The sequence below is a fragment of the Pavona decussata genome, unplaced genomic scaffold (assembly GCF_977016875.1).
Source record: "Pavona decussata unplaced genomic scaffold, jaPavDecu1.1 SCAFFOLD_254, whole genome shotgun sequence".
NCBI lineage: Eukaryota > Metazoa > Cnidaria > Anthozoa > Scleractinia > Agariciidae > Pavona > Pavona decussata.
Window position 1 is genome coordinate 6,325,214 of NW_028145657.1, and position 26,844 is coordinate 6,352,057.

At 41.1% G+C, this 26,844-nt stretch overlaps 2 protein-coding genes across 6 annotated transcripts in view; both read right to left on the reverse strand.

The window, feature by feature from the left end:
• The window catches only part of LOC146456824 (uncharacterized), a 71,098-nt gene that overhangs the window by 11,092 nt on the left and 33,162 nt on the right, over nucleotides 1–26,844 (reverse strand). For 3 of the 5 annotated variants that reach the window (XM_085092847.1, XM_085092848.1, XM_085092849.1), the window contains 6 exons: nucleotides 24,427–24,562; nucleotides 20,996–21,727; nucleotides 8,234–8,422; nucleotides 5,848–5,892; nucleotides 5,002–5,052; nucleotides 3,371–3,453 (listed from right to left, as the gene is read on the reverse strand). In XM_085092847.1, the coding sequence (XP_084948973.1) occupies nucleotides 3,371–3,453; nucleotides 5,002–5,052; nucleotides 5,848–5,892; nucleotides 8,234–8,422; nucleotides 20,996–21,727; nucleotides 24,427–24,562 (1,236 nt within the window). Of the gene's footprint in view, nucleotides 1–3,370; nucleotides 3,454–5,001; nucleotides 5,053–5,847; nucleotides 5,893–8,233; nucleotides 8,423–20,995; nucleotides 21,728–24,426; nucleotides 24,563–26,844 lie in introns of those variants that run through there. The other 2 variants (XM_085092850.1, XM_085092851.1) reach the window with 2 other exon arrangements.
• LOC146456825 (uncharacterized) overlaps nucleotides 1–26,844 on the reverse strand; it is a 136,955-nt gene that overhangs the window by 8,401 nt on the left and 101,710 nt on the right. The window contains exon 2 of the mRNA XM_085092910.1: nucleotides 202–535. Within this exon, the coding sequence (XP_084949036.1) occupies nucleotides 202–231 (30 nt within the window). The 5' untranslated portion in view covers nucleotides 232–535. The remainder of the gene's footprint in view (nucleotides 1–201; nucleotides 536–26,844) is intronic.

The window sequence follows — 26,844 nt, forward strand, 5'->3', positions numbered from 1 at the left end:
TAAAAATTAATTGTACTATAGATTATTTCCTCCACTCAAGCAAAATCCAAATAAGTTACAGAATAGCTTTGGAAAAGGAAATAAACTTTTGCTGTTATTGTTTACAATGACTGATAAATTAATTAACCTGATAAACCAATACAAATTGAGCAAGAAAAAAAAAACAATAGTTTTAAAAAAATTAAAGGATAAGCGACTTACCCCACTTTTCCCAAGTTTGGTTCTATTCATGAAGATGACGCAGGTGAACTCAAAGTTGAAGAATTACTAGAGATGCAAGGAGTAGAGCATTTTGGCGGGCTTTCATCGGCTTTTGGCGGGCTTTCCAGAGAGCAATTCGAGAGATCTACAGAGGAAGGTTCAGGCTTGAAATCAACTGGGGCCAGATCATCCATAGCATTGATGCATCTTTCGTTACTTCTCAGAGTAGAGTCAAGAATAGAACTCTGAAATTCGCGATCGTAGGCTCGAGACAACAAGTCTGCTCTGTTTAGTGCCCTTCTCAAATGTTGGACGAACTCAGATTTAAAAAATTCTCCTTTGGCAGGGTTTTTTTCGGCGTAGATTTCCAACGAGTACAGCTAAAGTAGTACCAGCATACAGGGTTTCGGCAGCTTTGGCTCCCCTTGTTAAACCACGACAAAGGTACAGGCCCGCCATTTTCGTCCTGAAGGTCAACAATGTTTACGCGGCAAACTTCCTCGGGAAACATGTCAAATATAAAATTACTGCAGAATTTTCTCGGAGGAGCCACACAAAACCCGTCGTTTAAGGCGAACCATATTCTCTGCGGATCCAAGGAGGGCGAGAAAATTCGATGAATCATCCTTCGAACAGAGGGTGAGATCGACGGTACGATCCACGAGAGCCACGAAGAACGAATCACTTTTAGCGCGCTTCCCGAATTCATATTTACCACGAGGAAGGATTAACCAAATATAGTCTGACCCCATGAAGTGTTTTGCTATAAATTAACTCGAGATATCTGCTAAGATTCACCAGTTGTACATTTCTACATTGACAGAAGCGGTTTTCCCCTGTCCAAAAGGCGTCCGAAAGAATGTGTGAACTTAATTATGCAAATAACCCTTGCCCGTAACTGGAGACAAAACTGCGGTCGTTTCCGTGGTAACAAAAGCCCCCGGCGCGTGCATTAAAAATGAGCCTCTGGCTTAACATGAACTGTCAGAGGCAGTGGCATTTAACCCAGCACAAAAATACAGCATAAACTATCTCCATATGAACATCTCTGCCTATTTTAGTACATTTTGAACCTGCTAAATATTCCGTAGACCAATTCGTCCTTTTGCACTATTATTTTTTGTGATTAGTTGTTGCACGCAACCGGCAAAATATTTGAATTTTTAAGACGCAGGACACTAAACCTGGAGAAAACATTCACTTGACATCATGGCTACTATAAACTACCGTTGAATTTGTAATCCTGTACATGTGCTCGGTCTCAGATGGGGAAAAGCACGCAAACGAAAAGCTATTAGTGAATGAATGACTCAAGAGGCACTTCCTTCTACAGATCCTCCCTCTTTGTTACGCCTTTTTAGCAATTTCGTCTCCGGTTTTGCTTGGGACCCAGTATATCCTCTACTAAAATTCATTGAATCTACCCCTAGCTACGTATTTTTAACTCGTGCATGTACGCATGCACAATGAACGAGTTATCGTTCAGCTGTAAACTTTATATTAATTTAATCGGAATTGAATCAAAATAATTATTCATTTGTCTACGTATAGTACATGTATTCACCATCAGCCGCCATTACGGGACAAAACACCAGGACGTAAAATCGACTCAACGAATAAGTTACTCTTAAAAGAAAACACTAGCAGGTGTGTTGTCTCCTAACTCTTTCCATTGACCGAAACTATAGTGAAACTAAGGGACAACTTCTTATCTTGGTGACTGAAAACGACGCGTCGAAAAAGGTTCAAGGCCGAGGTTGTTGTCCAAGTCAACAGAGAGCAGCGCAAAATGGAAGAAGACTGATATGGTGAAAATGCGTCTGATAGTGTTCCCTGTTCATTCACGTATTCTTTTTTGGCTGTCCGAAGTAGTTTGACAGTTAAAATCGTAGCACCAGAGCCGAGAGGCTCCGGATAATTCAAAAACTTCAACAACTTACAAATACCATAATTAATCTTATCTTCAGGAGTTGTGGGTAATGTTGTCTAGAAAATACTGGAATAGAGAACGCCACATTACGGTTGCTGTTGTTTTTCACTACGGAAAACGCAAAAAAAAAAAAAAAAAAAAAAAATTCTTTCGGGCTTCAGTGTAAGCGATACGATCGATTCACCAGAACAAATGTAAACACTGGAAGTTTGCTATAATGTATAGCGACAATCGTCGCAAACGCTTGATGTATTGCTATATTTGCGTTCTTTTGGATAAAGCCAAAATAGTAACTTAAGCAAAATTGAAAGCTTCTTCCGATGTTATAAAACGCTGACAGAAGCCGCAATAAATTTCATTCGGGGTCCAGTGTGAGCGAAAACATCGATTCAACAGAACAGAATAATGTAAGCACTGAAAGTTTGCTAATGCATAGTGACAATCATCGCAAATGCTTGAATATTTCTATATCTACGTTCTCTTGGATAAGGCCAAAATGGAATCTTTAGCAAGACTGAAAGCTTCTTTTGATGTTATAAAACGCGACAGGAGCCGTCGTTTGAGCGCTGAAAGGAATACAGTGTATTACTATGCTGAAAACAGCAACTGATTTAGGTCACGTGTTAGGCAACCAAAATAAATCGTTCACATGTATCAAGTTTCATTCAGCAACAACACGACGCGTGGAAGAAAAATACGGAAGTTCTTGGGAGAAAATATGGACGCTTTTTTCTCGATTGGCAACCACGCAAAACCATCAAAAGAACGCACACGTCCACTTATGCGTTACTTCGCGTATCGGAAGGAATCAGAGTAAGTGTATAATTTAATTGTTTAATTGTTTATACATAATGAATTCCCGCAATGTGAGATGGCGTCCACGAATCGTATAGCGAATCCTATGATACGATTACCACTTTACGGCTACCATTATTCACTTCTGCATTCACGAGTTGGCTCAAAGGAGCCTTTAATCAATAACAGTAAAAAGTGTGGGGGAGGGTGTGCAGAGGAGGGAAAGGAATTTGGCCGCATGGATCTGGAGTTTAAAGGAACGAAATCTGCCCCCCTTCCCCTTCCGGCCCCAGAAGACGAAAAAATAAATAAATAAATAAATAAATAAATAAATAAATAAATAAATAAATAAATAAATAAAGTCCTTGCAAATATGTGCTTTCGCTAATTTTACACATTTCTTTTACTTTTAACATGAGACGTGTTTTCGTGCTAGGCACCTACCTCCCACAGATACCAAACAACTGTAATTCCCAGGACAAGTAAAAGAAGGGCTAACCCGCCAAATCCAAAGTTTGCAAAGTATTCTGAAAAAGAAAAGATGGCATCTGAGTTACGGGTACTTAAACAATTACGGAACCTTTGTATCCGAACTTTGGTAGTACAGGACTCACTACTTAATCCGTTTGCGAACATGGGTTCCTAAGAGAGGAAAAAGGGTATTGATAACCCATTTGTTTGTTTTTACGTCAAAGTGAACCAGTTCAATTACGAAATGCTTCGTTAATAGTAAATCCTTACAGAAAAAAGATAATTACGATGAGAGTAAATTAACAAACAAACAATTAAATGAGTAAAGGTGGATTTCGGTTGGCGAGTAATCTTGTTACGTAGATATGAGGGACGGAAATAAAACTAACCTTACGTAGGTAAATAACACCATAAAGATATACGAGCTGCCTGCTCTAAAAGTTGAGTATTTAACAACTTTTGATGTTTAGGCAAGTGGCTTTCATGTTGGCTCATATTTCGCTTTCGAACGTGAAGCCAATTAATCAGTTTACCTCCGCACGCACGTAAAATTAGATATAGGGCTCTTAAGATCTGAGTGCGCCGGAGTACAAGATTGATTGTCCCCAAAACCCTCGCTCCTTCCCGTTATTTACAGGCAGATAAGGAGAATGCAGGTACAAGATTGGTGTATAACAAGTGATAATAAAACCCACGCAAACTAAATTACAATACAATACAATACTTTATTGACACTCCCCTGATGGGGCTTTTCAGTGACAATGCAATTAACAATACAAACATACCTATAAGAATTAATTATGTAATATATATTATCGCCACATGAATTCGAAAAATCGTACTCGTACCCAATCTCGGGGGTGGGGTTGGGGGTAATGTTCGTGCTCTAAAAACGGGTCTAACAACAAGTCCTTGTCCATTAAGGTGCTCATTAAAGGAAACAGCGCATGGTCCTACTAACACCCCTAGTAACTTAATTGGAAATTATAAGTGTCACGAGGTTCTTAGCTATATCCAAGTCCGTGAAATGAAAATCAAAAATGCACCTTGATTATGCATCAGTCAGTTCCAGCAGTGCCCATCCACCCGACGGCATTAGTGGCCATTTTACAGCTTTAGTCACGCAGGAGGCTGGGCAATAGTTTACCTCCAGGTATTTGTCCCTTCGTTTCAATGATAGACAATAAAAGACAATAGAAAGGAAGGATCAAAGAAATCAACGACTTTTTTTAACTGCAGCGTGGGGCCTTTGAACAGCTTATCCACGCCGTGGGGCATTTGTCAACTTATTCAAAAAAAAAAAAATGCTAATACCCTAGGATCAGCCCGGGGTGAAAAAGGAAGAGAGGGGAGGGGGGGGGGGGGGCGTATTGGGCTCTCTTGGAATGCGTTACTTTTGACAGGTCATTTGTATATGCTGGAAGATTGTTATTAGACATTAGTTATGATTGTTATGCAGGTTACAACACCTTACAACTTCTAGTCAACTTAGGTACGGCTCATTGTTCATGTTTATTGCGTGTAAAAAAAAACAACAACAACAACAACAAAAAGACAGAAAAACAGAACAAAAACAAAAACTAAATGCTTTTTTTTTTCTTTACCTGTTCCCCAAAGCAAAATCAGGAATCCAACGCTTACAACAAATCCTAAAACTAAAAAAAAAAAGACATATATCGTGAAAATCACTTGGACTAAGTCTAATTATACAGACAGTGAGCGAGAATTTCAAGCGTTTGATTTTCTTGGAAACCTTTCTTCAGGTATCTTTCTAATATAATCAAGAACGCAAATAAGCGTATTTATTTCATCGTTTCGTTCAAATTGGGACAAATTTGCCACTTCTAAAACTGAATCGCTTTTAATCTACATGTATCCGGCCAATAGTATAGAGTACAGCTGTCAAGCTTTCCATTCTAGCTTACTACAATATCTATCAGCAGCATTTGAGTGCACCCAGAAGCATGTATAATCTATCTTTGACCATTAAAAGAGTTAGGTGGTCAGCCCGCACAACTTGGCTGTACTGCTCCGTTGCATAAGCGTAGGGACACCTTCGTCAGGTTATTAGACGAGATAAGTAGCGACTCTGATCATGAGGAAGCACCAGTTCTTCTACCTAAACATGATCTTGTTATAACTTAACGACACTGCGCAATTTTTTCCACTTTTTTTCCACTTTATAAGACCATCAGATTGGAGTAGGATTTTCCCATGCATCTGGTGATGTGAAGATAAAGTGTAGATAGTGTAAATAGGCAGGCTCCCAATTATAAGTTTGCACAGAAGGCATGTGTCGATTTTCCCCATACTACACCTCCTTTTAAAAGCATGATCAAATTTTATTTTTTTCTTTGGTTTCCAGGCGACAGTTGTTGCCATAGCAATGGTAATGTAAGCCTCCTCATTTTGAAGAAGTGGATTACCTAGTCATTTAGTCAGACACTTACCGATGATTGCAGTGAGAGCCACCCACTTTCTTGTGAACTGCTCCTCTTTAATAAAAAAAAAAAAACAAAAACAAAACAAAAACAAACAAACAATAAACAAACGAAAAACAGAAACTTTTATAAATGTAAATATTTGGAACATATATTTTGAACTGCGGATGAAAGATTAAATAAAAGAAAGATCCTCGCAGTTACTGCGCAACTTAAGCAGTTGCGAAAAGAAAGCCTTAAAAAAATTCAGCCTTGAACGGGATTCGAACCCATGACCTCTGCGACGCCGGTGCAGTGCTCTACCAACCGGAGCTTTCAAGCCAACTGGGAGCAGGTCATATTGCGAGTTCGTAATATACCGGTGAAGGATGAATAAATAAATGTAAATATTTGAAACATGTATTTTGAGCTGCGGGTGAAAAATCAAATAGAAGAAAGACCCTCGCAGTTACTACGCAACTTAAGCAGTTGTGAAAAGAAAACCTGAAAAATCCCGTTCAAGGCTTTTTTTCAATACCAGTTGCGGAAACTTTCTTGTGATGAAAGTTAAGTTCAAATTTCCATTTGATTTAATATTATTTTTACTTGATTTGCTCAGTTTGAGCCAAGGGGAAAAAGGGAACGCTCGCATATGTATTGCACCCGCGCCTGCAAGTTTTCGAGTTTAAGAAGTGCCATCTGAACTTTGCGCCCAAGAAGGAACATTGCAAGCTATTCATGCAGTCGTAATCGTAAATGACGTGTTTGTGAAAGCAGCCACGGGATTTGGCAAATGTGTTTGCTACATTAGAATCCCTTATGTTTGTGGCTTCCTGTGATCTGAAGATGCTTCAGAATCAGATGTTTGTAAATCAGTCCCCCGCTATGTGAGTTCGTTAAAGGCACTGATGGAAGATCAGCTGGAAGATATTCGAAAGTGCTGGTCGGAGGAAGAGGGAGTTGTGATACAGGTCAACTGCTATTTATACATCACTCAGTTTGCAAATTATCACGTGCAGATTTTTTTGACACTAGCTGGTGCGTACTCCCTCTTCTCCCGCCACACCCTATGCAGGGCGGAGGAAAAGGGAGTTCTGAGACAGGACTAGATAAATCTGAACGGTAGAAACGGTCGGCAATAAGTAGAGGTTCAAGTAAAGAAAATAATTCGCAGTCTTTTTACCCTAAGAAACGAGGAAACCTAGGTTCAGTGTCTGACTCGATTGGTAGTAGTCGCGACTAGCGTCCACTACGATGAACACCCTTCAAACCCTGCTGTGAGGAAACTATTAAAAGAGGTAAAAGCGAACACAGACAAGCTTGTTCATGATGTAGAAATATTTAAGGAAAGCTATAATCATTTCAAAAAAAGTCTTAGTTTACACGAAGTGAACTGAAGAACGTATTCGAGGAAAACGAAAACCTGAAAGTTAGAGTTTGAATTAGCTCTTACAATCAAATAAGGGAAAAAAAGAACTTAAGCATAAGGCTTACTGGCTGGAAGATTAACATGACGACGTTAGACAATAAACACGTAAATTCAATCTTGAAATTCACGGATTTCCAGAGCAAGGAGATGGAGGAGATGCGATGAAAGGACACATTAGTGTTTGTTCAGAAAACTTTACAGCTACAATTTAGCTCTACAGAGCTAAACTGAACCGAACCAGAAGAAAGTTGACTTGCATGAACTTGAAGCGGAGAGGACATACAATAATTAGAACTTAACAGAATGGACAGCAAAGCTCTTTAGAGAGACACAAAATGTAAAACATGGAGCGCAGCAATAGGGCAGTGGTGAGAGCACACGCCTCTCACCACATGTGAGCCGGGTTTGTTTGTATGCGTTGACGCCATATTTGGAGTAAGTTTGTTGTTGGTTCGCGTCCCTGCTGCGAGGGTTTTTCTCGGGATTTCTGGTTTTCCTCCCTCCAGATAAAACAACATTACCAAATTCAAATTCGACCTGGAACGCACGGACACCTTTGAATTGAGTTTCCAAGTGGAAAGCTGTGTGGTGCTCTGTGGGTAAACATATTACGTTTTAACGGTATTTTTTAAACGAAAATATTTCAGCGGAAAAGCTTGGACTATTGATGGCAAACGCCTGATTTACTCTGTTCGGGCGAATAATGTTGGTTAAAGCCTTAGATATCTCTAAATTGGTCTATGCTGCCATGTGTCTCGGAGTCAGCGATCAAAACTGTATATAATGGACATAGTAAAACGTTTGGTCACCTTCCAATCTTTCGATTCAGAGGGATTCAATTTAATTCCACACTTCTGTACAATCGTAAAATCCTTACGTTTAAATTAGCTTGGGAGGTAGCTAATCCTACCTAGTCCACCTAGTCCATAACGGGGTTAATTCCAGCCTTATATAACAACTTTTTCTCTTTTAGTTTTGTGTACTTACGGCGTCCATAATGTGGCCAGTCTTCGAAAACAAAAGGACTGCTTAGCATATGAGCAGCAAGTGACGCGGCCATTGTACTGGCGAACGGTCTCCAAGCATCTGTTTTAGACTCCCTGCCGTCGGCAAAATCTGAGACGCCTTTAATGACAATCCACTCAACGTCCAAGTCATGGGCTGCTGAAAAAAGGCCTGTAAAGACGTTTATTAGTCGTAAATTTGCTGTAATTATTTCTTGGTTAAATTAACGATCTTTTGCTATATTGACAATTTAGTAGTAGAACGCAACACATTGAATCTTGGGATTATATCAAGACTGTCAAAATGCTAATTTTATCGCAACATTCAAAATGTTTATTGCTTCATACCAGCGGAATTTTCGCGTAGAGTATAAAAATAACTTCCTTGTTGCTAGTAAATAGTAGTAGCAAATAAAGATGAATAGTATACCGTCTACGGTAACATTTTCATCAGTCTGAATTCATGAGGTTTCGACAACAGATTTTTATGCTTATAACTGAGATCAAGACTGTCAATATGCTAAACTAGATCTCAACGTTCAAAATGTTCATCGCCTTATAGTGGCGGGATTTTCGCGTAGAGTATATTCAAAATGTTTACTGATTTATTGCTTCATAGCAACGGAATTCTCGCGTAGAGTGTAAAAATAACTTTCTTGTGGCAAGTATACTGAAATAGTAGTGGCAAGTAAACATATTAAAATAGAGTACCGTCTACAGTAACATTTTAATCTCTCTGAATTCACAAGGTTTCGACGACTGATTCTTATGCTTATTTCTGAGATCGGCGGGATTTTCACGTAAAGTGTAACCAATACCTTTCCAGTATCTAGTATAAAAATTGTAAGATAAGTAGCAAGTGGAAATAAATAGTCAATCACCTACGGTAGCTGTTTAGAAGAGTTTTCAGATTGCGTTACTGTCACGTTTAGAGATTTATTATTAACTTTGTAACTAGAGACTTTGACAAGTTAGTGTTCGGTTCTGAGTTGGCAGCGTGATTTATCGTCGAACGTCAGCGACGAGGATGATCTTCTCCTCGAGCGAGTGGATCGCAAGACCGCTTAAGCGCGTTCACTTCTGGCGTAATCTTCCCTAGCGTCCATTGCCGATAGCCAAGCGTTCGAGCGGCAAAGAAAGAGAGAGAGAGAGAGAGAGAGAGAGAGAGAGAGAGAGAGAGAGAGAGAGAGAGAGAGAGAGAGAGAGAGAGAGAGAGAGAGAGAGAGAGAGAGAGAGAGAGAGAGAGAGAGAGAGAGAGAGAGAGAGAGAGAGAGAGAGAGAGAGAGAGAGAGAGAGAGAGAGAGAGAGAGAACTGAAGAGGAATCGCGAAAACGAAAGGAGAAAAAAGAGCACATCGAATTGGAAATTGCGAAGAAGCGCGAGGAATTGGAACGTCAAGAAAGAGAAGTTCAATCGGCGAAAGAAGAATTAAACAAGCTTCGCGAGGAACTGGACAACGAAACTGACGAAGAACTGTGCAAAGCAATGATGAAATTGCGCAATCCGAAAGTTCGAAAGTCGAAACGCATGTAAACACGTCAGAAATTTACAAGCCAGCAGGATCAAAAAGTACAAAAACCGAAGCCGCGAGTATAAAGCCGCAAATTCCGGCCAAGGATTTCACCGTGAATGGTCAGCTGGAGAGAATTCGTATTCCGATCTTTTTTGGAAACAAGATGGATTTCCAGCAATGGAACGCCGCATTCACGAGTTGTGTGGACTTAACATCGCTTTCCCCTCAGTTCAAAATGCTCCGTTTGGAAGCATGCCTAACTGGCGAAGCAGCAGATACGATAAAGGGATTGGGCTACTCCCTGGAAGCTTACATGGCAGCCAAAGCGCGACTCCTACGCAAGTATGGTGGAAGCCGAAGACGAGTGCAGTCTCACCCCGAAGAGAGCTAAAGAAACTGAAACCGGTCCGCAAAAACAATGCGAAGGAACTTGAATTATTTGCCGACGTACTCCAGCGAGCAGCGATCACACTCAAGGAAAATGGCCGAGAATCAGATTTAGAAGGCGGAACATTGCATACGATAATCTTAGAGAAGATTCCGGAGCGGCTATTGACGCAGTATTATCGCTGGTTGAGAGAGAAGCAGTACGAAGAATCCCTGGGAACGTTAAAGAATTGGGTTTCCGAAGAAGCCGAATACCAAATCGGCAGTGCAACGTGAACGGTTGTGGAGAAACTCACCATTATCTTCTGCACTTCCAGAAGTCGCCAATTAATCAATCACGTCTTCGTGTGGATGCGAGACCGTACGTTCATCCTCCAACTACGCCCTTCAGTAACAGAGAAACAGCCAATGGTTTAGCGGAGGGGAATGCTGCTATCCGTTCAGTGACCATGGAAACCGTAGGTCAGCAAGAGAGCCAGCAAGAAGTTGCGTTACGTACTATACCGATTATTCTCAAGAATGGGAACCGTAGACTCCTAGTGAACTGTCTGTTAGACAAAGCGAGTGACACCACTTACGTCAACGAAGATGTCGTCGAAGAACTGGGTTTGACAGGCGAAAAGTAGCGTATTACAGAGAAAGTCGCAAACGATAAGAGCATTAGCTTCATGTCTGGCACATTCAAGATTGGCCTAGAAAGTACTGACGGTCGTGTAGATACAGAGGTAACCTCCCAAACGTCCGAACGAATCTGTGGTGGTCTGAAATCTGTGAACTGGCTCATGATTAAACAGAATTGGAGCCATTTGCGAAGCATTCCTTTCCCGAAACTGGCAACTGGCAATAGATCGACGTCTTCCTTGGTGCAGACCACTTTGAGCTCATGTATTCGATGAAAGAAGCGATGGTGTACCCGAAAGAACCTTACGCCAAACTTAGTCCGTTAGGATGGACTGCTGTAGGAAAGGTCAAGGCACTCGAGAAAAACCGACAGCCATTACACCGGATTCCATCACACCTTCCGACTTCAGATGGAACCAAACCGTATCGTCTCCGCCGAAAACGAGAATGTTGAGTTGAACAGGTTGCTGAAACGTTTCTGGGATCTCGAGAGTATTGGAATCGTCCCCACTAATCCGCAGATGACATCGGAGAACAAATTAGCAAATTCGATGGCAAACACTATGAAGTTGCTGTTCCGTGGAAAGAGGACAGACCAGTGTTGCCTAACAACATGTCGTTGGCTAAGAAGCGGCTGGTGTCCAATGAGAGGAAGTTACTGAAGGACAAGGAAGTCGCTGTTGCCTATCAGCAAGTACTGGATGACTACTTAGACAAGAAGTACATCCACCCTGTTCCTCCAGACGAACACAAGCCAGAATGCGAGTGGCTCCTTCCCCCCTGCCCCGTTGTGCGACCAGAGAAGGCTACGACAAAAGTCCGGATAGTATTTGACGGTTCAGCCCCATTCGAAGGCAAGAGCTTGAACACAGAAGCGTTGACCGGTCCCAAGCTTCAAAGTGATGTATGCGATATACTCATCAAGTTCCGAAGAGAGTCCGTGGCCCCTGTTGGTGATATCAGCCAAATGTATCATCAGCTAGTGTTACGTGCAGAGGATCGACCGTTCCATCGATTCCTGTGGAGTGAAATGAATCTCAGCAAAGAGCCCGAAGTGTACGAGTTTCTCCGATTCGTGTTTGGAGGTTGTTACTGTTCCTTCTGTGCGCAATTCACCTGGCAGAAACATGCAGAACTCCATCAAGAAGAGTACCCACTAGCCGCCAACGCAGTTAAGAAACATTGCTCCATGGACGACCTCGTGCCTTTAGTTGATTCCGCAGAGAAAGCCATAGACACGAGACGACAATTGACCGAGATGGGCGATAAAGCAGGGTTCCACATACGCAGGTGGGTTTCGAACCGCCCCGAAGTGCTAGCAGATGTACCTGAAGTAGACCGTGCTTCTAAGATTGATCTGAAGAAGAACCAGTTTCCCGTGACGAAAACGTTAGGCGTGTCGTGGTCCGCGCAGAATGACCAGTTATTGTTTCATTATTTGGCGCCGCCCGAGGACTTTCCGTACACAAAGAGAAATGTCCTGAAGAGAACAGCAACACTGTTTGACCCGCTGGGATTTCTGGCCCCGTTCGTAGTGAAAGCCAAACTATTCGTCCAGCAGGCCTGGCTAGAAGCATTAGAGTGGGACGACGCCCTTCCGTCAAAGTAACAAGATGAATGGAGGTCTTGGTTCAACGAGTTACCGCTCCTGCAAAACATCCAGATTCCGCGATGTTTGAAGGATGAAGGTGGTCAAATCACAGCAATCAGCCTGCAAACCTTTACTGACGCATCATAGAAAGCCTACTGTGCAGCCGTATACAGCAGACACGTATACGAAGACGGAAAAGTTACGACCCGCCTCATCGCGTTCAAGACACGACTATCACCTTTGAAGGCCTTAAGCATTCCAAGGCTTGAATTGATGGGAGCTGTAATCGGATTACGGCTGTCAAGACAAGTCTGCTTCTCACTCGAAATCGAAATGACCATTGTTACATACTGGGTTGACAATCTTAACTTTAGATTTTAGATCCGAGGTCAGAGTCGAGAGTTAAAACCGTTTGTTGCTCATCGGGTTGGCGAGATTCACGACAACTCAAACCCAGATCAGTGGCGTTACGTTCCAAGTCATCAGAATCCAGCCGACTTTGGAACCAGAGGACTCACTGACGAGAGCTGACCGAGAATACAAGATGGTGGAACGGCCCAGAGTTCCTGTGTTACCCCGAAGCTGAGTGGCCAGACTGCAAATTTGCCAAACCGTCCGACGAAGCCATGAAAGTGGTCAGAGTGCCGCAGAGAAATACTGACGAACCGACTACTTTCAATGCTGTCCAGCAACCGACCGATGCGGATGGTGCAGATCGAGTAGAGGATAAAGACGGAGAATGGCGTTTGGAGCCGTCAAGATACTCCAAGTGGTATCGACTCAAACCGAAAGGACAGTTAGAGTTCGGATTGTCATTTGTTCGAGTTAAAGGCTGGGTACAACGATTCATCGAGAACTGTAAACGACCCGAGAACCAGAGAGAATTTAGAGAGCTGACACCTGCCGAATTACGAAGAGTAGAGACCGAGATCTAGTACCACCATGAGAGTGAAGGTCACCGAATGGGTGTTAACTACACTATCAATCATCCCGGAGAAAAGTACCTGGTTATCCACGTACGTAAGCTGGTTAAACGAGTAATCAAAGACTGCTGCGAGTGTGCGAGACGTTTCAAAACAGCATCCGCTCAGCAACAGATGGCACCGCTGCTGCCAATCCGCCTAGAAGTGACATCGAAACCGTTCGCGAATTGTGCAGTTGACTTCGGAGGACCGTACCTTACTATTCAGGGGCGTGGACGCGCTCGAGCTAGGCGCTACCTTTGTTTGTTCCTGTGTCTGCAAACCAGGGGCGGGGAAGAAAACTCGTCAAATTTTCGAATCAGAATCATCCAACAAAAGTTGACGTCACATCCGGTCAAATTGGCGCCCAGCAGCCTGTCTCGCCAAGTCGAATGATGACGTCCGGGTCAGGCATGATTTCTTCGGATTTTTGAGCCATCAGTATCAGGAATTGTGAACTGTGGATATGAAAGATGTTGTAAAGATATTCCTTCGACTTCATGAGCAAGGGTTTTCCAAAGAAGTGATTTTTTTCTATTGTTTTGACGGAAAATACGAGACAGCTAAGCGTCGTGTCATGGCGAAAATTTCACACTCTCAAAACGAGTTGCGTTCAGACTTTTGGCTCTTGTGGCTTCTGATCGTAGAAAGCTGGAATTATAATAGCCTATCCCGTGTGCAACATAATGGAAGAGACATCGTCAGTCATAGTTTGCAGTGTTAACTTCGGGAACCTAATTATCACTCGACGTGAAGTGTTGGAAGCCTGTATCATTGAAGCTGTTCCAATTGTCTTCGTTGTAAGGGACTCGTAATATTCGAGGTGAGTAAATGTAGTTATCTTCATTTCCAGTTCTTTTCTGCCGGCGTGAGTACCTTTACATGTGGGCTTTAGAGTAATAAGTCGGGTTTGTGCTTTGTAGTTCGTTAATAAAGACGCAAGTGACGTTTAATTAATAAATAGTTGATATCATGTTGTCCTGCAAGTGCGGGCTTGAGGAGGGGCTTGAGTCAGAAAATGTATCTACGTGGCCTGGTTCACATTGCTAGTGTGAGACAGTTGTTAAAGTTATTGTTGTCAAGCCATCTTAAACAATAAATTAAATAGCATTATTGTGAATGACATTATTTCTCAAGTATTGAAAGAAACAACCCCTTCACCCTTTACTTCATCTGCACTCTCACCACTTGGAAGACCTTAGTAACAAGGACTGGAAACAGATTTCAGAGCCCAGTGGTTTTCGCGAAAACATGGGTTAAGTGGGGGTGCCCATTCTCGCGGGCTCACAAACCTGGTTCTAGTCCTTGTTATTTAAGGATTTTCTCAACACTTGGGTGCTCATAAGTTAAGGCTTTTTATACATTTGTACTATAATTATGCACATGTGGCGTCAAATTGTGGTAAGAACAGACAGTATGCCACAAGCCACAGACAAGTGGCATGACTGATGTCCTTACCTTGTTTTGATGTCCTCTTTGGGTTATTAAAGGACACATGGAGGGCCAAATGGACTTTGAAAACTCTTTATGGCTGACAATGTCATTTGTACATCATATAATTATTTACCAGTTATTTCAGTTATGTTAGTTGGTGCCAAATATTTATAGGGTGGGGAACTGTCTTTTTCTCTATGTTCAAGGTTCGTCTGGAGGAACACGGCGGATGTACTTCGTGTCTAAGTAGTCATCCAGTACTTGCTGATAGGCAACGGCGACTTCCTTGTCCTTCAGTAACTTCCTCTCATTGGACACTAACCGCTTCTTAGCCAACGACATGTTGTTAGGCAACACTGGTCTGTCCTCTTTCCACGGAACAGCGACTTCATAGTGTTTGCCATCGAATTTTAACGACTTCCTCACTTTGTTCCATGCTAATTTGTTCTCCGATGTCATCTGCGGATTAGTGGGGACGATTCCAATACTCTCGAGATCCCAGAAACGTTTCAGCAACCTGTTCAACTCAACATTCTCGTTTTCGGCGGAGACGATACGGTTTGGTTCCATCTGAAGTCGGAAGGTGTGATGGAATCCGGTGTAATGGCTGTCGGTTTTTCTCGAGTGCCTTGACCTTTCCTACAGATACCGAACCTTGGACATAGACAAAAAGACAGTTCCCCACCCTATAAATATTTGGCACCAACTAACATAACTGAAATAACTGGTAAATAATTATATGATGTACAAATGACATTGTCAGCCATAAAGAGTTTTCAAAGTCCATTTGGCCTTCCATGTGTCCTTTAGTAAACCAAAGAGGACATCAAAACAAGGTAAGGACATCAGTCATGCCACTTGTCTGTGGCTTGTGGCATACTGTCTGTTCTTACCACAATTTGACGCCACATGTGTATAATTATAGTACAAATGTATAAAAAGTCTTAACTTATGAGCACCCAAGTGTTGAGAAAATCCTTAAATAACAAGGACTAGAACCAGGTTTGTGAGCCCGCGAGAATGGGCACCCCCACTTAACCCATGTTTTCGCGAAAACCACTGGGCTCTGAAATCTGTTTCCAGTCCTTGTTACTAAGGTCTTCCAAGTGGTGAGAGTGCAGATGAAGTAAAGGGTGAAAGGGTTGTTTCTTTCAATACTTGAGAAATAATGTCATTTGCAATAATGCTATTTAATTTATTGTTAAAGATGGCTTGACATCAATAACTTTAACAACTGTCCCACACTAGCAATATGAACCAGGCCACGCAGATACATTTTCTGACTCAAGCCCCTCCTCAAGCCCGTACTTGCAGGACTACATGATATGAATGCATATCAGATAAGATAATTACTATTTATTAAAATATATAAAAACTGTTCGATTGAGGCCTTACACTGCTGTTTAAAAACTAAAAACTAAAATCCGAGCTTTCGCCGATCAACGGCATCATCATCATCATCATATATTTTAAACCATGCTGCTGAAGGACAACATGAACAGACTATTTATTAATTAAACGTCACTTGCGTCTTTATTAAAGAACTACAAAGCACAAAACCGACTTATTACTCTAAAGCCCACATGTAAAGGTACTCACGCCAGCCGAAAAAAACTGGAAATAAAGATAACTACATTTACTCACCTCGAATATTACGAGTCCCTTACAACGAAGACAATTGGAACAGCTTCAATGACACAGGCTTCCTACACTTCACGTCGAGTGATAATTAGGTTCCTGATGTTAACACTGCAAACTATGACTAACGATGTCTCTTCCATTATGCTGCACACGGGATAGGCTATTATAATTTCAGCTTTCGAACGATCAGAAGCCACAAGAGCCAAAAGTCTGAACGCAACTCGTTTTGAGAGTGTGAAATTTTCGCCATGACACGACGCTTAGCTGTCTCGTATTTTCCGTCAAAACATTAGAAAAAATCACTTCTTTGGAAAACCCTTGCTCATGAAGTCGAAGGAATATCTTTACAACATCTTTCTTATCCACAGTTCACAATTCCTGATACTGATGGCTCAAAAATCCGAAGAAATCATGCCTGACCCGGACGCCATCATTCGACTTCGCCGAGACAGGCTGCTGGGCTCCAATTTGACCGTATGTGACGTCAACTTTTGTTGGATGATTTAGATACAAAAAAAGTGCCAGGCGGTATGGGGTGTTCTCCTCTGCCCCGGGTGCAAACACACTGTTGTCCTGGAGATGGCTACTTCGTTAGAATCAGGAGCGTTCCTGAATGCATTTGTAGGAATGACTGCAAGACGAGGATGAGCGACAACAGGACGAACTTCGCGGGCGCTGATAACGAAGTCCGAGACGTAGTTAGACTGTTCACAGTCCCCTATTTTCCCGTGTGATCGTCGAGATCGAGCGCGTCTTACCGTTAATGGCGGCCATCTTGAATTTTAGATGTCACCGACGGGGCGGGCGTCGGGGATTATAGCTCTAGCAACGCAGCCATCTGATTGGTCATTAGACAATAGAGGTTAATCTGCGTTGACAACACGTTTGGCTGAAATTGACAAGCTGTTGACAAGTCGACAGTTCTAATCAAAGGCTCCTGTGAGCCAACTCGTGAATGCAGATGACGCATCGTAATTGAAATTTAGACGGCTACGGAAACTTCCTTGAAAGCTAAAAGAAATTATATCTTTGCCCGATTATGTAACGAAAAATAACCATTCTAGTACTATAAAAATGATTGTCAAATTATTCTCTACAGATTGAATAAGCCGATTATGCTGATGCGCCGATTAAAAAAAAAATCACGTGTTTTTTTTATTCAAAGTTCATAGAAGCAAGCCATGTGCAGCTACGTCATGCAAATTCGTGTCCGATAGTCCGGGGCTACTGGGTTTTGCGATCGGGCTAGTGGATTCTAACCATCACTTGCCTGATGGGCAAATGAAGTTTGTTTGGGAATTAAAATTACAAAATTTATAATACTTAGGGCAAGTTGATCTCACAAAGGGAAATCTGTTCAACAAAGTATCGCATTACATTTCATGCCCGACATAAATGCGTGAAATTTTTCCTTTGGAGTTCAGTCCACGCAATCCTCAAGTAAAAATAATGAACTATGACAAGCTCTTGCTAAATAAGTATTATTTATCGACCACGTCCTTTTGCTTTCCCATAAATTACCAGTTGTAAATTTCGAAAATGAAACATTTTTTCTCTTTGAAACCTCTATGAAAGCTGACAAGATCTTTAAGTGTTCATTTCACCAGAAATTTGCATAATTTTGTTTACGACGTTAATGATGCGTGACATGGCACGTTCCCCTTTTGCGTGAAAACTGACAAATTAAATTATTTTTTTAATTAAATTATTTCTAAATTATATTATTTTTAATTCTTAAAAGAAACCGCACCTTGTAGAAAAAACGGAAAAAACCTATAACTTTGCTCAGATTCAAAGAAAAATCTCCATCCTTACACTAAAATGATTGTCAAATTATTCTCTAGAGAATGAATGAGAGAATTCTGACGCGTCGTGAAAAAATTTTTACGTTTTTTTTTTCACTAATTGAGTTTACGACCCCGGACTTTTTGAAAGACTGAAAAAACTTGTAACTTTGCTCAGATTGAACGAAAAATCTCCATTCTTGCACTAAATGATCGTCAAATTATTCTCTACATATTGAATAAGAATTTCCTGATGCGCCGTGAACAATAGATGTTCGCGTGTTTTTTCCACTAATTGAATTTAAAACTCATTCACTGCGCACGCCCGAAAGTTAACGACAAAACCGACCAACCAACCAACCAAGTCAACAGTCAGCTATCGCTATAACTCGTTCATTGCGCTTCGCGCATTCACGAGTGAAAAATGGCTCTCGCTCGCGGGGGATCAATTTCAGTTGTATCGTTTTCATGCAGATTAACTGAGCTCCTTGGAGGTTTAGTTTTGAAGGACAAACAAGAAGAAGCGTTGAAAAGTTTACTGGATGGCAAAGATGTGTTTGCTGTACTACCTACTGGCTTCGGGAAGAGCTTAATATATCAAAGCTTTGTCATTACAAAAGAAATGGAGGGCTGCGTCACTGATCCGTGTTTTTTAGTTATCGTCCCGCTTCGCAGCATCGTAGAAGAGCAAGTAAACTTCAACGATTTTGGCATGACAGCTAAAGGTTTCGATAAATCGAGCGAAGCCTTAAAGGACATTAAAAGCAACAAATACAAATTAATCTATGCCTCCGCTGAGCAAGCTTTATCGAGCGAATTTCTCAGTTTGCTAAAGGACGACTCCTCCGAATTTTCAGGGCACATTTTACGCAAAAACGGGAGGACCTCTTCGTATCTTGCGGGATTTCTACTCCGACATGCTTTCCAACCAGCCGGGCTAGGGGAGTGCTGCTAACTCCCGATTTGTGCGGTATTTTAAACAAATTCTCCGTGGAAACACGGTATCTGCCAGACGACTTAAAATCAACGTAACAAAGACGACACGTATTCGAAATATCTGGCTTCTTAGCTAATGGTGTAACCGATTTTTTGGGTGTAGAAGAAAGCGTGTTCACCGCCTCCATTGGAAAACGGTGATGTTTTGATCGGCGCAACATTCATGTATCAAATGTATATTTGTGTATTTTTATTTGGCATGTTTTTTATCAGAGGCGGAGTTTGTTAATTACTGAATGGGGACAGGCGTCAAATTCCTGTCAAGCCCCCTGAACGCGAGTCGCAGTAAAGTTATTACAGTCCCTCTATTTTTCTCGCCTCCTCCCAAACCGTCCCCCGCCCCCTAAGTAAATTTGATACTCTTCCCCAGGTTAGACTCGGTAGGACTGAAAGTCAAGATGGCCGCCATTAACGGTAAGACGCGCTCAATCTCGACGATCACACGGAAAAATAGGGGACTGTGAACAGTCTAAGACTTAGTCAGCCAACTGGATCAGGATTAACTTCAACGTATGACTTAAAGCCGAGGTGTGAACTGGTACTGGAATCCTCCAGAGGCTCCACGCTTTGGAGGAGTCTTCGAGAGCATGATCAAATCGGCTAAACGAGCTAATTCCGCGATTCTCAAAGACGCTGACATCAACGACGAAGAGCTGCAGACGACGTTTATTGGAGTGGAGAGTCTGATAAATTCGAGACCGTTAACCGCGCTCAGCAATGATCCAAAGGACGAGCCAGTTCTGACAATCCGATCCAATCCGCTGAGACGCTCGAGACGAGTACAGGAGTTGACTAGACATGTGTGGCAACGTTGAATGACGGAGTATCTGCCATACATTGGTTCCCGCAACAAGTGGTTTTCCCCCGTCGGCGAACCAGAAATGTCGGTGATGTAGTCATGGTGATCGACCCGAGTGCTGCCAGACGAGAGTGGAAAGTTGGACTAACTGTACTGAGCACAACTACCCAGGCAGCCACGGCCTGGTGCGAGTCGTAGACGTGCGGGCTGGCGGGAAAGTTTTAAAGAGATCAGTTACAGGAAAAAACCCCGATGGAAATTCCACACAGTGGTTGAGACATTCATTGAATGATATCAATGAGCAATGGATCATGACATTTTTAGATTTGTCCTTTTGGATTTTGTTATCGAATTTCTGAGTATCCTCAATTCGGGAGGGGAAAATGCTTAGAAGAGTTTTCAGATTGCGTTATTGTCACGTTTAGAGATGTATTATTAACTTTGTAACTAGAGACTTCGACAAGTTAGTGTTCGGTTCGGAGTTGGCAGCGCGGTCAGTATAAAATGCAGACTGCAGACTGGGTATAAAATGCAGACTGAGATCAAAACCGCCTCTTCGTCAAATACAGAATACATTTTCAATATTTGTTCGCCGTCAAAATTAAGATTTTTGGTTGCCCATTAAGTTTGCTTTTATTCAGGCTGGGTTAGCAGTAGTAGAATTTGGAAAGGAAACTTCAAATATTCTGTGAAGATGATGATTATTGCAATAACGAAAAGCTGCATAAAAAGTAAAAAAAAAACCAAACAAACAAACAAAAAACAGGAGCACACAACAGCGCATGCACGAGTTTAACAAATAAAATGGTCGTAGATACTTGGAAACTTTTGTTTGACAAAAACAAGTTAAGTTTAAGCTCAGTTTAACTCGACTGTGTTCCATTGAACATGTGTCGCATGATAGGCGGTGCAGATTATCGGACTAGTTAAATTATTGGCATTCCTAGACAACTAAGATTTATGGCCGCATTTTAGTAGATAATGTTTTTAACATTTTGAAGATGAGTAAAGCCTTACCTTCGCCTTCCATTTCGATAGCAATTGCTTCAGAGAATTGCCGGAGAAGCTCCTCTCGCCTTCTATTGTTGTCAACCACCTCAGGGCCGCTCAGAAACACGCCATCTCGGTGCACTTTGACCTCTAGTTTTCCAGGATCCTTCAGTGGTGCTTCCCAGCCATAACCAGCAGTTCGTATAAGGTCAGCAAGATTGGTTTTCAAAGGAACATTTACGCCACGTTGTCGAATACCACTCTCCGTAATTTTGATCGATGCATAGGTTATTAACCTGGCTGAAACTACCACGTCTCCCAATTTGACTTTTTTGTGGTTCAAACCACCACAGAAACCTACACAAAAGACAGCTTTGGGGCCTAAAATTTTGACTGCGTTTGGTACAACAACTACAGAACCTTTAGGGCCGCTGGAACCCATGTTGCACTGAATTACAGCAATTTTCAGCTTCATTTCATCCTCACCCATATCCCCGAAGTAAACATACCCCAGAGACTTGTAATAACTCTTGAATAAATCAGAATTCAGGTGGGAAAGGCAGCCTAAAAATTCACATTCCTCCACCGTAAGAAGCAGAATATCAATCGGGAGTTGGACACTTTTCCAATGAACTATTCTGTTGGGGAGTTCCTCAGTCTTCAACAGAGTAACGTTGTGTTCGGGTGGGTCAATAATGCTTCCTTTTTGGACGCCGGGCACAGGGTTGGCAGCTTCTGACATTTGTAAAAGCTCACTGTCTGTAAGAAAATAATCAGGAAGGCGGCATGCAATCAAGCAATCGGTCATTCAGTTTACCTATTTAAGATTAGAGCGACGATTATAGGCCCATGCATTCGCCTGAAATTGTCTTTCAGCGACCAAGTCTTTGACCAATTCTTTGTTTGCATAATTTATTTAGCGGAGTTTCCTTCTCAAAAAGTCTCTCTACTATAAATTGGGCCCGACAACGACTAGTGAAACAATGAAACCCCTGAAACCATGAAACCCATGAAACCATGAAACCATTGAAGCTATGAAACCTTGGAAACCACGAAACCCGTGAAACCATGAAACTCGTGACACCATGAAACCTGTGATACCATAAAACCCGTGAAACCATGAAACCCGTGAAACAATGACTTCCCTGAATCCACGAAACCCATGAAACCATTGAAGCCATGAAACCCGGGAAACCACGAAACCCGTGAAACCATGAAACCATTGAAACCACGAAACCCTGAAACCATGAAACTCGTGACACCATGAAACCTGTGACACCATAAAACCCGTGAAACCATGAAACTACGAAATCATATAGAAACCATGAAACCATTGAAACCACAAACCCTATCAACCCTTCCCATGAACCAAAGAACCTTACTTCCTTAGTAAGCGTACTATAAATTAGCATAACCTAATTAGCATATATTCGTGCTCCGTAACACCAAGTTGTAACCGACTACTGCAACTGACTTCAACCATCTAGATAACTAAAAGGTAAATTGGCCACCGTAAAGTTAGAGATTCGAGTGCTTACGTTTCGAGCGTTAGCTCCACAGCTTCTTTAGAAACTAACCCCCTTACAGAAACCTAAAACTTTGTTGTGATGTTAAAATGAAGGAAATATTTGCACAAATATGTCGCCGATAAAAATCCAGTAATGTTGAGTAATCGATCACAAATCGCCGAGTGAAGCGACTGACATGCTGTAATATTTTGGGGTCAAAAATTCCTTCTGGAGTTTACGTTAGTTTTGAAAATATTGTTTGTTAAATTCTTTTGAATTATACTCTTATTAAAAGGATAACAATTGGGTGTGTGCAGTAGCCTAGAACTTTGTTTGAATGTTTTTGAGTCGGCTCAGTCAATGTGGTACTCGCTCACTAAATGCCTTCGTCATTGTATATCTGAACAAATAGATACCATTTTACCGCGGGCCTGTACTCTGCTAACGCACAGAAGAACGTCAAGAAGTGGTAAGAACATTCGTAACGCTACTCGTCTGCGGCTCGTAGCGTACTCCTTTGTTCTTGCCAGTTTTGACGTCATCTGTGCGTTATCAGAGCACGGATAATACATGTAGATCAAGACTGGGGCTGAAACCTTTCTCCGAATGACGCCGTTAATTATATCTTCAAACTGATCCCGAAACTTGTTAAAAAGGTCTATATCAACAAGCTCTCGCTTTAAGCTGGTGCATTGATTATTAAAATTAATACAAAATTATGAAGTAGTTACCTAGTTGTAAAACGGAACGTGCATATCCAAATAACTATAATATATATTTATGATCACAGGTTTGTAAACCTATAACATACTCGTAAAGGATGAAAAACTGGGGGTAAAATACATGAAAGATCATAGCGTATCAAACTTTGGGTTGACTTTTTGGGTTGAAAATAGGACACATTTTCGCTACTTTTATGGTCATTTTTGCGATGAACTATTGTTTAAGGGAAAGAGCCTATATTGTTCGTAAAACAAAGGTTGCGATTACCGAAGTGTAGCCTGATTACCGACCGCAAAATTCAAATATCTTCGTACGCGACTGCAGTGTTTCAATGCCTCCTTTGGGGTAGTGAGGTGTGAAACCAACTGTTGAGGCAGAAATAATCTAACGGGAGAGGCTGGGGAATTTCTTACCTGAACAGTTGTTTCACTCGCGCAAATGTCTTAAGGCTTCCAAGAGTTTTCGTTCAGGCATTTTTAAACATGCAAACTAACCGAGTGCTTGTGAAATTGTCATCTCTAAAAATCGACACTCATTCAGGCCCAAAAATGTTTTACACATTTTAAAAGTAAACACCTCAGGACAGAACAGCCGCTAAAAAGCCGACGTCCTCATCATGCCTTCCGAGCTAGGACTTGTAGAAAGCCGTAAAATACTGGAACGACCACAAAATAATTTTGTGATGAACTAAACAAAAACTGAGCCATGAAGCTTTGTTCCATGAATTAGTTTCAAAATTCGCGCCTCACCAGTCGCTCTTTGTTACAAACGCGAACATCATGAAACGGAACACTTACAACTAAGGTTTGCTTTCACTTGTAAAGTTACAATTATAGAACGTTGAATATAACAGTGAAAAAAAGTTAATATCTCTAGTGGATTCCAGCTACCTCCGCTATCATAGAGGGCCGTAATAAATTAGTACGACCGCGCAATTATTACTGTCGCGATTGCGATGAGAGAAATTGAAACTGTGTCATTTAGCCTTGTTCCTCGAATATGAGCTGCGAGAAGGATGCCAACTGAACGCTGGTGGTATTTGAAGTTCATAATTTACCCGAGAAGGATCTGTGAGAGTGAATGTCTTCTTTTTGCAACTGAGTTTCAGGCCTCTTTCAACCACGTTCTTTCATTTATTATATCTTTAATCCACAGTTAATGTACATATGAAACTTTTTATTTCTTGTTCGCTGTGACGCGTATATATGGTTAGCTCGAGCAACTCACCCAAGTTGTCGTCATCTTCTTCTTCTTCTTCTTCTTCTTCTTCTTCTTCTTCTTCTTCTTCTTCTTCTTCTTCTTCTTCTTCTTCTTCTTCTCCTTCTCCTTCTCCTTCTCCTTCTTCTTTAAGTTGTGTCAAGGCCTGAGAAAAGATTTGACACAATTAATTAATTAATTAATTAATTAATTAATTAGCCTGGGCAGCTGGCTGGTAGTCCCTATAGTTAGCTGAAGTTAGCAGCCGAAGATAGGTTAACAAAAAGAAACTATATGGATATGTCAACGGCCGGTAGCAGGACATCACTTTCCAAGTTCCAATTGAAGGATTACCCTCCTTAGTAAAGGAGAAAACGTATAGAAAACAAATCTATTGGAAAACTATTAACACGCCGAAATGAAATTCGCTTAAAGGGGCACTGTGACGGCAATTTTATTGTATTGTGATCAAAACTGCTCAAATATTTGACAAACAACCTTTTCTCTAACATGACATTTCTCTTAGAGTACCGGGTGGAAAATATCTTAGTGATTTGTCCAAGAAAGAACAAATTTTATTATATAAAATTTAGTGGTATACCGAGTGGTAGCAGATCGATAAAAACGTTACCCCGCCAGTGGCGATATCACTTTTATCCACACATGTGTGATATCATTTTTGACCAATCAGCGTGCAGTATTTTTGCGCGCTGGTAAGCACAGGGTTTCCGCCGTTTGGCTGTCGTTTGGTCTTTCGGGAGATTTTGAGTTGGTCTTTTCGCGCGTCAAAGTTAAGTTTATTCTAAAATGGAGATAAGCACAAGCAGATTTGTCGAGATCACAGATAAGAAACTAATCGAATTCGTAGAAGAACAAGAAAATCCGAATACAAAAAGGGAAACTGCGTACGACGTCGAGTTGTGTGAGGGTAGTTGAAAGCAGCGATGAAAGCCAGGAGTGAGCTTAATAGAACAGTATGTTCAGATTTACTTGTTACTGTAAGCCAAATTTCTAACCATGTTTAATATGCCATTAGTTTATACCAGGGACCTACCTGTTTATACGTTTTCTATTTATATAGGTTTTACTTGTGGCCTTTTCGCTAAAGTCTTACTTTGTATTGACATAACTCGGCCTGGTTTTCGATTGATTCAAATAAACAACTGACTGTAAGCTTATGTAATCAATTTCAAACCTTAGTTTTTGAAATAAAGAACAAAGCATATTTTGTTGTATTGTGAGGATTTTATTTAATAAAAAGAAAATTACATGGTCGCTCATGTTGAAAAATATTTCACGAGTGAGCGCAGCGAACGAGTGAAATATTTTTCAACACTCGAAGAGAAATTTCGTATCTCCGTGCGGCCATGTAATATCCTCTATTTATTATATAAAATTTAGTGGTATGCCAAGTGGTAGAAAATCGATAAAAACGCTATCCCGCCAGTGGCGATATCATTTTTATCCACACATGTGTGATATCATTTTTGACCAATCAGCTTGCAGTATTTTCGCGCGCTGTCAAGCACTTGTGGTTTTCCGAAGGGTTTCTGCCGCTGTCGTTTGGTCTTTTGAGAGTTTTTGAGTTGGTCTTTTCGCGAGTCGAAGGTTTATTCTAAAATGGAGACAAGCTCAAGCAGATATGTTGAGATCACAGATAAGAAACTGATCGAATTCGTAGAAGCTAGAACAAGAAAATCCGAATACAAAGAGGAAACTTGCGTACGACGTCGAGTTGTGTGAGGGTAGTTGAAAGCAGCGATAAAAGCTAGGACGGTATGTTCAGATTTACTTGTTACTGTAAGCCAAATTTCTAACCATATTTAATATGCCATTAGTTTATACGAGGGACCTACCTGTTTATCCGTTTTCTATTTATATAGATTTTATTTGTGGCCTTTTCGCTTAGTCTTGCTTTGTATTGACATAACTCGGCCTGGTTTACCATTGATACAAATAAACAACTAACTGTAAGCTTATGTACTCAATTTCAAACCTTAGTTTTTGAAATAAGAACAAAGCATATTTTGCTGTATTGTGAGGATTTTATATAATAAAAAGAAAATTACATGGTCGCTTGGAGATACGAAATTTCTCTTCTCATGTTCAAAAATATTTCACTCGTTCGCTGCGCTCACTCGTGAAATATTTTTCAACACTCGAAGAGAAATTTCGTATCTCCGCGCGGCCATGTAATATCCTCTATGTAATCAGTTTTTAGTGAATTCTCTGAAATACAAAAGAAGAACAAAAAAAAAAAAAAAGAAAAACTTGGCCAATTTTTTCAAGTGTAATTCATTTCCATCCTGTCCATCCAAAGTCAAACATAATCAATACTATTTTCCGTGCACCAGTAAGGTTATTTTTAATAAAACTGGACCATTATTTTAACGATTCTATCAATTCAAATACGTTTTTTGGCCATTCAAAGTAACATCACAAATACGT